General features: G+C 34.8%; 2 protein-coding genes across 4 annotated transcripts; one reads left to right on the top strand and one right to left on the bottom strand.

Annotated features, from left to right (window-relative positions):
- Nucleotides 1-1,852: 1,852 nt before the first annotated feature.
- Nucleotides 1,853-3,202, bottom strand: LOC118349224 (UPF0481 protein At3g47200-like). The gene has a single exon (XM_035692849.1). The coding sequence runs from the start codon at nt 3,200-3,202 to the stop codon at nt 1,853-1,855; it is 1,350 nt and encodes a 449-aa protein (XP_035548742.1).
- Nucleotides 3,203-3,825: 623 nt separating this feature from the next.
- Nucleotides 3,826-10,708, top strand: LOC108987744. Of its 3 annotated transcripts, XR_004802216.1 has the most exons (5): nt 3,826-4,013; nt 4,106-4,184; nt 4,390-4,515; nt 5,449-5,515; nt 6,452-6,802. XR_004802216.1 is itself a non-coding variant. In XM_018960735.2 (2 exons), the coding sequence occupies exons 1-2, from the start codon at nt 4,424-4,426 to the stop codon at nt 10,599-10,601; spliced, it is 378 nt and encodes a 125-aa protein (XP_018816280.1). In that variant the 5' UTR covers nt 4,397-4,423; the 3' UTR covers nt 10,602-10,708. The 3 variants fall into 3 exon arrangements, 1 of the variants encoding a protein (XP_018816280.1); XR_004802217.1 differs by lacking the exons at nt 5,449-5,515; nt 6,452-6,802 and adding an exon at nt 10,333-10,708; XM_018960735.2 differs by lacking the exons at nt 3,826-4,013; nt 4,106-4,184; nt 5,449-5,515; nt 6,452-6,802 and adding an exon at nt 10,316-10,708 and having other exon boundaries at nt 4,397-4,515.
- The last annotated feature ends 2,287 nt before the right edge of the window (nt 10,709-12,995 follow it).

Raw genomic sequence — 12,995 nt, 5'->3', positions numbered from 1 at the left:
AATCGAATGGGTTTTTAACCAATATTTGAATGGCCTCACTTTTTATGTTCAAATGTAATTTTTTTCATTCAATCATTAAAATGAAAAAGAACTTATCATATAGAAAAGTCACCGACAATTTCATTTGGCTTCTTTTTTTTTTTTTTTGACATTTTTTATTCCTCTTAAACATTTTTTTTAAATTCATAATATTATTAAAAAAACACTTACTTAACCACTATGTTAAGAAAGAAGGTGTCGGGACCCATTGTTGGGATGCTTTGTCAAGACACCAAGCATTTTTCATAGAAATACAACAAGATAATTAGTTAGAGCATTCACATCCCATTTTTCATAAAATTTCCATTAATTTAGTTAAAAAGTACATTCCCCAAAATTTTTTCTCTAAATTTTACTCATTTTTCAAAAGCTTCCTACATCCGATTCACTATCATTTCTCTATTATATTAAAATAATATTTCTCTATTATTTATTTATTACTTTTTTCTCACTTCCATTTACAAACTTAACTACTCAATATTTTTTTTTAATATTTTGAACTATTACTCTAGTGAATATTTTAAACAAAAATTTAAATTATTTTTTTGTGGATATGATAATATTTTTAAAATTAATTTTTTATATTTTTGTAATTAATTAAATTATTTTTAAAGTTATTATTTAAAGCTATAACAACTATGAGTATGAGAGAAATTGTAGATGATTGGAAGTAGAATTTATTTTATGTATTAGAATAAAATATTGATAAAAAATAGTTTCCGGGATGAATAGTGATTCCTTATATTTGGGGAATCACTGTTCATCCCTAAACATTTTCCATAAAATAGGAACTAAGATGTAGGGAGTATTTTGATCAAAATCTTAAAATAAACCTCAAATTATAGGGAAAGTGGTGATTTGGGGCATGAGATGTGAATGCTCTTATGAGAACAAATATAAACTAATGATCGAGAATACAAACCATAGTATCAATAGGGACAAACCTTTAAAATTGTTTGTTAATAAGAAAAAAAGACACAAATCACTTCATTCGAATCTATCGGGTTGATAGCACGACCTCCACTCTTGTTGCATGAAATTTATCTCATCTATCACTTGCTTAATCTCCTCTCGCTTTGCTCCATTCTCAGTCCATATAAGCGTTCCTGCACAAAAATTCATAATTTAACAATGGAACTGTTTAGATCCTCTTCGACCGAACTTTCTTCCATATAGTCAATCACAAATTTTTCCAAGCAACCAAATGTTGAATGCAAAGAGAACATTGATATCACACAATTAACCAAAAATCACGTAAATCACGGATGTGATAACATCAAGCTATGAGTTTGTTTATTCTTAGCGTAGGTTGTAAACGGCCTTGGGTTCAGGCATTTCATTGAACAGTTTGTATACACTCACAACTATAGAACTTGTCTGAGTAGACAATTAGGAAAACACAACTTAACAACAAAGAAATCACCATAGAATCCCAAGACCTCATGTGTGTTGCTATCAAATGCAAGACGTTTGGCAAATCACAAAGCAATCAGTAACTCAGCAAATGACGAATAGAGTAAAGAATGAAAATGTGCTAAAATGAGAAGATATTAGTGCAGTGTATGTTCTGTACATATGAGGGTGTATTTATACAACATTCAGAGCTGAGGCTATGTGCTAATAGATGAAGAAAGTGAAGAAAGGCATTTATTTCTAACAATACTTATCTTTGTTCATGTTATGTTTGAATTTTCCAAGCTGTAGCTAGCAATCTAACAAATTAATTTCTAAATGTGAGAAGTAAAATAAAATGTTATCAGAACATAAAATGGGATCAATTATGTCCTACCAGAATTTCATGCACTAAGCTTCTTCAGTACATCTTCACAACTTGGATGATGGAGCATATAGTTTGTATGAGAGTGAGCAGCAGTAAGATACCAGCAGCTGCAGTAGAAGCTATTCTCCAAGGAGTGCTGAAATAATCGCGTTTTAAGGTAGCCTTCCAAGTATGCTTAGGGTTCTCATAGAATGCATTCAAATCTTCAAACAAACCACAATAAGCAGAGTTCCTGCCATCATATACAACATTCGTGCCCAAATTATTGAGTAAAGATGCCACTGCATTGTTGCTGCCAAACCCATTAATGATGATTCCTTTTCTAATAAGTAAATCCACGTCTTTGGGAGTGTTGATTAGGAAACTCAATAGTACAATGTAGTCTGTAAAATGTGACTCAAATGGATAATGGCATTGCTCAAATGCTATGACGTTTCGATATCTGGTCTCCGTCGAATTATACAGTTTTATGCATGGAATTTCCAACGTTCCGTTGGTGAATTTCAGGTCAAGTAAGCATTTGCTTGAGCTCACCTTAAACTTCACTCCAGCCTGGTACAACTGACTTGCAGTATATAAATGATCAGCTCTAGCAAGATTACTTTCATGTCGTGGCACTAGCTTTCTAGATGATGGAAGTAAAAATGTTCTGGCCAAATCAGCAAAGTGTCTTGCATCCACTTGAAGATTTTGAGGTAATTTTCGAGAGTGAATCCTCTGAAACAAATCAATGGCAAGTGAAGTGAATGTACGATATTCAAAACGCCGTGCACACGCAAGGCCGAATAATATCTCAATAACAAAGAGAGGAAGTTGATTTTCAAGTAACTGCAAGTCCAAAATCATTGTTTGCCACGATATTGGGTCTATCAGTATATGGTCCTCATGAATAGCAGTTTGTGATCCTCGGGAGCACAAGCCGTAAAAAAATTCAATAATAAAGCTCCCATCTACCAAAATTAGTTTCACAAAATCGTCACTGTTAAGCTTGATGCTTTCTGCGTAACAACCACGCACTCTTTCTTCATGCAGCTTTATCTCATTTACTAAAATCTCCACCTTGAAGGCAATACGCTGCAGGAATCTCTTAAAATATTTCAGTTTCAACTTTTCCATGGTTTCTAATCTTTTGCTGCCATGGTGGAAAGGCCCTATCGATATAACCTCAGGAGTATAGGCTTCCATGTTCAATTTGCGAATACCTGTTGGAATCTTGTAGATACAACATGATGAGTTGTTCAATGAGGGAGGCTCCAAGCTTTCAACCATTTCTTTGATGCTATTTACCAACTCTCTATGTTGATCATCATTTCCATTTCCAGTACTCAAAGTGTTTGCTTCCTCCCGTGGGTGAATTTCAGCATTTTGATTTGCATTTTCCATCTCTCAAAGCTTCTTTTAATTGGCTTTCTCCCAGGCTGCTTACACAAAGAAGAGTGACTACAGTGGAATTAAAAAAATCATAATAAACAAGCAAACAAATTAATTAGCCTAGTCGCCATGACCAAAAACCTCATTATCAGTATTGAAAGTAAATTAAACCATGTCATACATTATTTATAGACCTAGAAAAATAATACCCAAGCCTTCACATGACTCATATGAGTTAAACCATGATTGATGCAGACACGTGTGATGCGTAGCGGCGGTATCAAGAACCCAATTTGGATGGTAAGTGGGGTTGGGTGCATCAATTTTGTATGTAACGAGTTTTTTTTATTGTATGTGACGAGTTGAGTACTGCATTAGCTGATGGAACTACACATAAAAATGTCGATATCCTAAATATCTCAATCAATAGAGGTCCAGAATCTCCAATAACATGCATAGAATCATTAGATCAGGCCGGTCAGAAATTATAGCCTTTGAAAATAATTGACATATAACTCCCAGACCCGAGGCCCAGGCCCACTAGAAAGCCCAGCCCACTGAAGGAAGGAAACGTTTCCTTTGGGGTGGGTGTTTTCTCGCTCCCGATTCCCTCTCCTCCCCTCCCTGTCATTCCTCTCCCCGTGTTTCTTTCCTCCCCATCATTTCAGTTTCCCCATTTTTACCCTTCCCGTTTCTTCTCATTCTCACAATATCTCTCATCTCAGTTTCTCTCTCTCTCTCTCTCTCTTCTCCGTACCAAGTCACTCGGCACCATTATGGAAACGCCACCGCCGCCGGTACTCGCCGTTCGATGCTGTAAGTGGTATGCCTCTGTCTACTTTCGCTCCCTCTGTTTCTTGCTTCCTCAAACCTCGGTTTCTCATCGATTTTCCCCCTCACCTCTCTATTTCTCAGTTGATCAGTCCCTCCCCGTCGACCCCAGCTAACGACCAACACACGACGCTAGCGTACACTGGTGCTCGCTGTCACCCTGGTGAGGCTCTCTTTCTCTCTATCTCTCCGTTCACCCCTTTGTCCCGAGATTGATTGCTCTGGTGATTACCTAATGCCGACAACTCTAAACTAGGTTCCTGGTCGTCGAAGATTACATTTCGCTCTAGGATTTTGTTTGGTGGTGTGATAACCCCTCTTTCTTTCTGTCCCATACCCTCTCCATTTCTTATTGACCTTGCCACCAGGCTGATCCACTACATGCCCTCCGTTTGAACCACTATGACCCAATTAGTTCCATCGCATGGAGTTCCACTGCTCACCACCCTGCTCGTGACATCGTGCATCTTTACACTGCTGCCTTTCAAACTTTGGTATAACTTCTAGCTCCCTGTCTTGAATTATATTAAATTGATGTAGTTAGGGTTTGTGAAATTTATGGACTTGACGTTGATATTGTGATATATGGTACGAAGTGTTGGGAAACTGTGTAGTCATGATTTTGATTGTATGCTGTGTGAAATTATTGGAATTTGAGAAATTATGAATTGGGCGTTGTGATTGTGATCGAAATAATTAGTGTTGAGATGAAATAGGTGGTGGCTTGTTTTAAAACAAGTGATTTTGGGGACTGTTTGTGGTGTTTTATTTGTTGGTTTGTGGGTTGTAGATGTCCGGAGTATGGGCTGTCTAATTGCCTGACGTGGTGGGAGTTAAGTGTATGCTGTTTGTTTGACTTGTCATTGTGCTTAGTAAAGTGGAATTGAAGAGTTTGGGCTAAAGTATTAGGCTGCGTTTGGATGTTGAGCTGAGTTGAGTTCTCTATGAATAATAGTAAGTTGGGATGGTGCAGTGAGCCTCACCCAAGATGAGTTTAGATGTGTTTGGATGGTAAGATGAGTTTAGATGTATTTATGGGAAGTTGAAAAATGTTATGGGTCCCACATGTAAAAATGTACTGAGTTGAAAAAGGTCGTGTGTCCCATGTATAAAGAGGTTTTAAGTTAAGATGAGCTTAATAAATTGAGAGTTAGTGTTTGGATGTTAGAAGAGGTCTTCTGAACCAAACTTAACTGAGCTGAGTGCAATCTAACAACCAAACGAGCCCTTAATGTAAGAGCGTGGAGGCTTGTGCCATGGTTGGGAACAAGGCATTATTATGGATTAAGTATGTTGATGTTATAGTTAGAAGATTTGGAAACATGGGATTGTTGTCGTAGAGTCGTTTAGTTGTGAGTCTTGTGACGTTCATTTTGGATGCACCGGTTTATTTGTATTAACGTATGGTATTTATTGATTATGTCCAGGTGACGATCAATTTGCTTTACATTGCTATGGCTATGAGAATTTTTTTTAGAGAAGTTGAAGAGTCAGGTAAGCGGGGTTCTTATACTAAACTTTGCATAAAAGGAAAATGAACTGAGGTTGATTTATGAAAATGTTCATGATATGTTTTGAAAGGAAATGTTTTGAAAAGAAATGTGAAAACAACCTCAGATATGTGTTCTGCATTACTCATGATTTGTATAAAAGATAAAATGTTTTCTGCCATGATTGGTGTAGATATGAACAATATTTTGACATGTTGTTTCTGAAATGTGCAAAAGATTGAATATGAAATCTGGAAATTTTGTGCATGTTATATGAAGATATTCTAAATCCATTTTTGATTATGTGAAAATAATATGAACATGCTTAGCACTCTATTTGATATGATATGCATATGAAAAATCTTTGGCATGATATTCTGATTCTGTATTTGATTATGTTTCTGATTCTAATACAATAGCTCTGATTCTGTTATATGGCTGGTACCAATTTCTATGATATAAGTGCATCCACTTTGGAAATAAAGTGATTTTTTTTTGTGTTCTTTCCTATGTGCACACTCGAGACTCCGAGAATGAATAAAGGAAATATTCACATTCTGATACTACCTGGTTTGACCGTCAGGGATAGTACAATCCTACCACAGAGATTAAACATGGTATATGATATGATATGGTGATACGATACGATACGTTACGATATGAAATGATATGATAAGATGAAGATGTTCAATCATGTTATGCCAAATGGTCTTTGAATATGAACAGTTGGTTTTTTAATATGAATAGTTTGAAATGTCGTTCCGCTCGGATATTCTGGTTACACGTTTTGAGATCTGCATATTGAAACTGAAATGATTTGTTACTGCATTCTGAACTCTCTGAAAATGCTCATGTTTACATACTAATATATGTTCTCTGCTTACTGAGTTGTTGATGACTCACCCATTATCTTCATAATATTTTCAATTGATTTTGATAGTTCAATTGGTGATCAGTAATAGAAAGTGCGGGCAAGATTAGCTGATGATAGAGGGTTGAGTACCTAAGGGTACTATTGCTTTTGGATAAACTTTATTTGGTAGGTTGAATTTCAGTATGTCTATGGGAGTTTATGGAGATTTAGGAGTAGTTAAGTTATTTCATTGGATTATTGTAGCGAGGACCAGTTGAGGAACTTGTGTAGTTGGCTGAAATAGATGAATTTATGTTTTGTTTTTGGAGTTTTGGAAATTATATTGTATTGAGAGACATGATTATTGGTGACATGAGCTAATTCCTTGGACCTCTGGAATTGGGCCGACATGACCCATACATATAGATGATTCATTTAAAACTAACTTGTGTGATAATGATGAGATTAGATCAGTCTGATGATAATTACAAAATCAAATTAAGTGATGAATAAGATAAAGATAATATTTGACGCTACATGTTCACAGATGATATTGAAAGTAAACACCACCTCCGGTACTGGATGAAATTAATGTAGAGCAAACATCTGAACAACATACATGTTCACAGATGATATACGTGCTTGCAAGGTTCGGCCTTACAATAAAAAGAAAATTAAAAGAGGTTGCTCTCGGGTGGCATATATGCAGTTAGTTATAAGCCTAAAAATATAACAAAAATATCATTCATTATCCTGTAATTATTATCATTCTTTCCTTGTTTCTTGATATAAAAAATGATAAATGATTCTCAATAATATAAGCTATAAAAATAGGAGATTATGGAACAATTTAAAGAGTTGTTTGATTCTATGAGGTCTCTAAATCGCACGCCGCATACACATAACATTATTTGATTTGTAAGAAAAAGATTGTGATGGTGAGTGTTTTCCTCACCTGAACAAACTCTTTTCCCTTTTGGTAGCCGCGTCTATAACTTCTGAGACTTTCAGAAAGATCATAGAGCCGATGAAGCAAGTGATGATCAAACGGAGACAATAAAGCTCTCCGTTTTTAATGTTGTGTACAATTGTTGTACTGTTAGAGTGGAGTGACGAGCCAACGATGTAAGCAAGAGATTTATTTGGAGCTTCCTATGATTTCACCTATCTCAGCACTACGTACTCGTGGCGACTGTTTTTGTTTGTTTGTTTTTTTCCCATTAACATATGGGACAACTGGTAGGCTTGGTTTAAGAGAGGGAGTTGGGCCTACATGAATCTCAAAGCCACTTGGTTCATCGCAGAAGGTAGGGCCCGATAGGTTCTCAAAATGAGTCAAGATTTGTTGGTAAACCGATGGGCCAATGATGTAGGGACTAAACTCAACGGACCTTGCTTTCGAACACTGAAGAGGATAGAATTTGATTGGCTTTGTTTGGGATTTAATGGTGTGAGATCTTGGTGTAATGCTGTGAGTCTCCCCGGTTTGCAGGAATGAAGTAAAATCGATCATCTTCCATCTGGTGGCCGTCGATTTCCTGGTGCTTGATTTTCGCTAGGTTCTCTAATTTTAACTAGAGGCAGTGATGCTCTTGGGGCTGGTCTATATTTATTTGGTGCTTGAGGTAAGTCTACTTGTTGTTGTTGTTGTGAACCGAGCATGTCAATCCTTTTCAACATTGTGTTTTCCACCCTCATCCATGGTCTATATTGAGAAATTTCAAGAAGAACAACATAAATTGGACAAGCTTGTACTAATAGATGAAGAAAGTGAAGATAAGGCATATTATTTCAAACAATACTTATCTTTGTTCATGTTATGTTCAAAATTTTCAAGTAGTAGCTAGCAATTTAACAAATTAATTTCTAAACGCAAGGAGTAAAATAAAATGTCATCAGAACGTACAATGTGATCAATTATGTGCTACCAGAATTTAATACACAAAGCTTCTTCACAACTTGGATGATGTAGCATATAGTTTGTACCAAAGTGGGCAGCAGTAAGATACCCAAAGTTGCAGTAGAAACTATTCTCCAAAGAGTTCTGAAATAATTGCATTTCAAGGTAGCCTTCCAATTATGCTTAGGGTTCTCATAAATGCCTTCAAATCTTCAATCAAACGACAATAAGCGGAGTTTCTGCCATCATATACGACATTCGTGCCCAAATTATATAGTAAAGATGCCGCTGCATTGCTGCTGTCGAGCCCATTAATGATGATTCATTTTTCTAGTAAGTAAATCCACATCTTTGGAAGTGTTGATTAGGAAACTCAAAAGCACAATGTTGTTTCTAAAATGTGACTCATGGATAATGGCATTGCTCAAAAGCTATGACATTTTGATAACCAGTCTTCGTCTCCGTCTGATTATACAGTTTATGCATGGAATTTCCAACGTTATGTTGGTGAATTTCAGGTCAAGTAAGCATTGGCTTGAGCTCACCTTAAACTTCACTCCAGCCTCTTTTTAATCAAAGAGACAGGGTCACTCCAGCCTCTTACAACTGGCTTGCAGTATATAAATGATCAGCTCTAGCAAGATTTCTTTGTCGTAGCAACTTTTTGGATGATGGAAGAAAAAATGCTCCGGCCAAAGCAGTAAAGTGTCTTGCATCCGCTTCAAGATTTTGAGGCAATTTCTGAGCATGAGACCTATCAAACAAATCAATTGCCAGCGAAGTGAAGGAAGGATACTCATCATTCGGTGCACTTGCAAGGTTGAATAATATCCCAAGAATAAAGAAAGGAAGTTAATTCTTAAGTACTAACTGCAAGTCTAACATCATTGCCTGCCGCGATATTGGGTTTAATAATATATGGTCCTCAAAAATAGCATTTTGTGATCCTCGAAAGCATAATCCATAGAAAAACTTAATAATAAAGCTCAAATCCACCAATATTAGTTTTACGAAATCGTCACTGCTATGCTTTCTGCGTAACAACAACGTACAGTTTCTTCATGTGGGTTTTTGGGGCGAAATTTTTCATTCAAAAAATTACAATTTCGTCCCAAAATAATTTTTGGTATGAAAAATTCATCCCAATATCATTGTTTGCAAATGGCTTTTTTGAGACTAAATTGAACAAAACCATTTGATAGCAGTTGAACGGAAAGCTTTTTAGGAAAATTAAATTTTGTCCCAGATTTATGGTAGAACGGTCAAATCATTATGTTCGAATGTAAACGTATGTTCGAATGCATTGGGATGAGTGATTGATCGAAATAAATTTGTTCGAACGTAGTGACATAGAAGAACATTGAAACATTAAATTTAGTGGTTAAACAAAAAACTATGTTCGAACTCATTACGTTGATTATTCAATCAGATTATTATACTTCCAACGTGTTACTAGGAGAAGACGTTCGAACATTAAATATAATCTTTGAATGTAGATGTAACGTCATCAAAAGGAATTCAAACGCTTATTAGTACATTTGAAGAGAGTTCATTATGTCTGATTGTTGTTCAAACGCCGATTATGGAATACATTCGAATGTTCTATGTAACTGTTCGAATGGTTAGATTGATTATATGTTTGTACGGTTGTTGGTTGTTCAAACAGTAGGAATTTTTTAACCCAATAATGAAAGACCAAATACACATATATAATATCTTGAAAAATATATTACAATTTGTTTAATAAACATAAAAAGTAGTCTCAAAAAATATATTACAATTTGTTTAATAAACATAAAAAGTAGTCTCAAAAGTGCAAATTAAGAAAAAAAAAAACAGTGTTCATCATACAAAAATAGTTGTAAAATATTTATAAATTAAATCAATTGTTTGGAAGTCTGAATTGTTGTATAAGCATTTACATTTGGAGTTGAATCTCTCTTTTGAACTCCTATTGTTGTTGTTCTTGTTATTTTAATCATATCTCCATGTCTGCTTGTTGTGCCAGCTTCTAACTCATGCTGCTTTATCCTCAATTCTTCAATCTAAAGCCTCGCTTCCTTTAAAGCTCTAGAAGTGTTGAAGGCATTATGGGATGAAGAAGACGAGCTAGAAGGCTTGAGGAGGAGAAGAAGGAAAAAGATAAAGGCATGTAGCCTTCCAGAATTTGATGAACAGATAGCAGGAAGCCGTGTGACTGGTGATCCAGCCCGTGCTGCCGTTCGTGTTATTAACAATATTGGTTGGTCAGCTGGACTGTTGCATTCCACCATTGCTAGGGAAGATAACTTTCTCTTCACCTCAACAGAATTTGTTTCTTCATGTGCTGTTGTTTAGCTATTTCTTTTGTGTGATTATTATTTAAGAAATAACGGTCCAAATTGGCTTCTTTTCTATGCTAAATGGTTTCGACCACCATTCAATGACGTGCAATTTACTATTATTAGTCAAGGAAGAATTAGTTCGTTTATGACCTTTCATCCCATAGTACTATTCTTGAGATCAAACTTATGCAAGGTAGGTGATTATTTGGTAGTCAAATCTACGAAATGTCGTAGTGTAATTCACTGGTCACTCAATTCAGCTCAAATAAATCATAATCTTTCAACATTGTGAGCCATCAGATTCAAATTGGTTAATTTTTCTGATTGGTCCTTATAGATTGGTCCTCATAGAATGCATTTTAATCTCTACACATACCAGAGTAATCAAAGTTGTTGACATCGTATGAAATATTCTTGCCCAGATTTTTTACAAGAGATGCCACAACATTGTTTTCTCCAAGCTAGTTAACGATGATTCCTTTTCTGACAAGTAAATCCACATCTTTTGTGGTGTTTATTAGAAAATACAATATGATATTGTAGTCTGTAACATGTGTTAAGATAGTGTAACATTGAGGTGTTTACACATGAAGGCCTCGTTTAGTTACACATATAAGATGAGATGAGATAATAAATATGTGAATAATAGTGAGATAGTTTGTGAATAATAATAGTGAAATGATTTAAGTTAAGATATTTTATGGGATTTTGGAAAATGAGAGAAAAAAAATTAAATAAAAATATTCTAAAGTTAAGATATTGTTATAATATAATTTTTGTTTTGAGATTTGAAAATTTTGAATTTTATATTTAATTTAAAAGTTTGAGAAAATTATAATGATTATGTAATTATTAGATAAAAATGTTGAAAATTTAAAATTAAAAAGTATTTGTATTTAAATAGTATTTAGATATTGAAATGAGATGAGATGAGATCATCTGTAAAATCAAACGGGCCTAAGACACATTCCAATGGCACGAATCTGAATCCATCTGCTACCTAATCTTACTCTACCTACACGTCCTGATTTTTCTTTCTTTGGTGGCAATAAGACGTGGCCCTATAGTTATGAACTTATGACAGTATGATTATCTTTTTATTTTTTTAATTATTATCTCAAGAGACGTTACATTTTAGGAGCATTTGTTGCACCAATCCATGTAGTAGGTCCTCGTGGAGGCAATTTCATGAGCCATTCATGGCCCATGCTTTTCAATACCATCCTCTAACTTTCTGTCACTGGTTGTTCTGATCATCATTCTTATACTACATATATGTTATAATTTTGTAAAGATCTATTCAAGAGTTCTTGTATGCAGAACTCAAAAAAGAAAATATGATAGCAAATATTCACGGACAGAACCAAACAAATACAATAAATCCATAACTCCTTTAATAGAATCAAAGATATCAAGAAATCGAGTAATAATGAAAACAGTAATTAAAGAAAGAAAGAATAAAAGAAAGAAAGAATCAACATAAGTTATTTACGTGGTTCGATCCTAATGGTCTACATCCACGGTAGGAATGGCCTCAAAGTTTTATTGATAATCAGTGTCCTTTACAGAGAAGCCTTAGAATCACATGTATATACAAAACGCTCACTCACCCACAGAAAATCGCAGTGATTTTTTTCTCCAAGTGAAAACCCTTACAAACCCTAGATTTCCCCTCTCTATTCTCTCTCTCTATATCGAAGCCGCCCCAAACAACCGAATGCCCCAAAATGAGAATAAGCTAAGGTTTACAACACAGAAGCTACATATATATAGGATAAAATAGATGTTGACACGTGGAATGATCCAGTGTCGTCAAATCCATAATACGGCTGCTTCAAGCACAGACACCTCACTTGAGAATAGCTTCAGCCTTATTAACTTCAATGGTTCTGATTTTGCCACTTGTCTCTCATCCAATCACTCGGAAGGGAAACATATTAGACATAAATTTAAACAACAAATAAATGTATTGACACATTATTACAGCATCAAAATAAATTAAAAAAGTAAAAACAGATGTGTGGTGTAGAGATGATAAATAAAATTTCTCTTCCTTAATTGTAATATTAGATACAGTCATAAAGTATGCAATACTCTTACATCTATTTCGAAAAAAATGTGGGGTTCACCATTATAAAAATAATTTTTTTATATAGATCTTATATTTATTTATTTTTTTGTGTGGTTCTTAAAATGAATGGATGATACTTGCATACCACAATAAATATATTTTCATTTAAAATATACGCCGTTAGTGGGATTTCTTTCCTCTTCTTCATCAAACATTTGTTAATATCTGATCTTTGGATGTTGACTTTTTCATGATTGGGGTATAAATTAATGGCTCAAATTAAGGAGTGAAAAAGGAAAGAAATATTTAAAAAAATACTCTCAAAGAAAAAAAAAG

This window comes from Juglans regia, chromosome 8 (genome assembly GCF_001411555.2).
Source record: "Juglans regia cultivar Chandler chromosome 8, Walnut 2.0, whole genome shotgun sequence".
NCBI classification, from domain to species: domain Eukaryota; kingdom Viridiplantae; phylum Streptophyta; class Magnoliopsida; order Fagales; family Juglandaceae; genus Juglans; species Juglans regia.
The sequence above is the reverse complement of the archived record's forward strand: the minus strand, read 5'-3'. Positions and strand labels throughout refer to the sequence as shown.

Bases quoted from the DNA above. Each gene is read 5' to 3' on its own strand.
- LOC118349224 (XM_035692849.1), bottom strand. From the start codon at position 3,202: ATGGAAAATGCAAATCAAAATGCTGAAATTCACCCACGGGAGGAAGCA.
- LOC108987744 (XM_018960735.2), top strand. From the start codon at position 4,424: ATGACCCAATTAGTTCCATCGCATGGAGTTCCACTGCTCACCACCCTG. The intron at 4,516-10,315 runs GTATAACTTCTA...TTCAATCTAAAG, and splicing joins CTGCTGCCTTTCAAACTTTG to CCTCGCTTCCTTTAAAGCTC.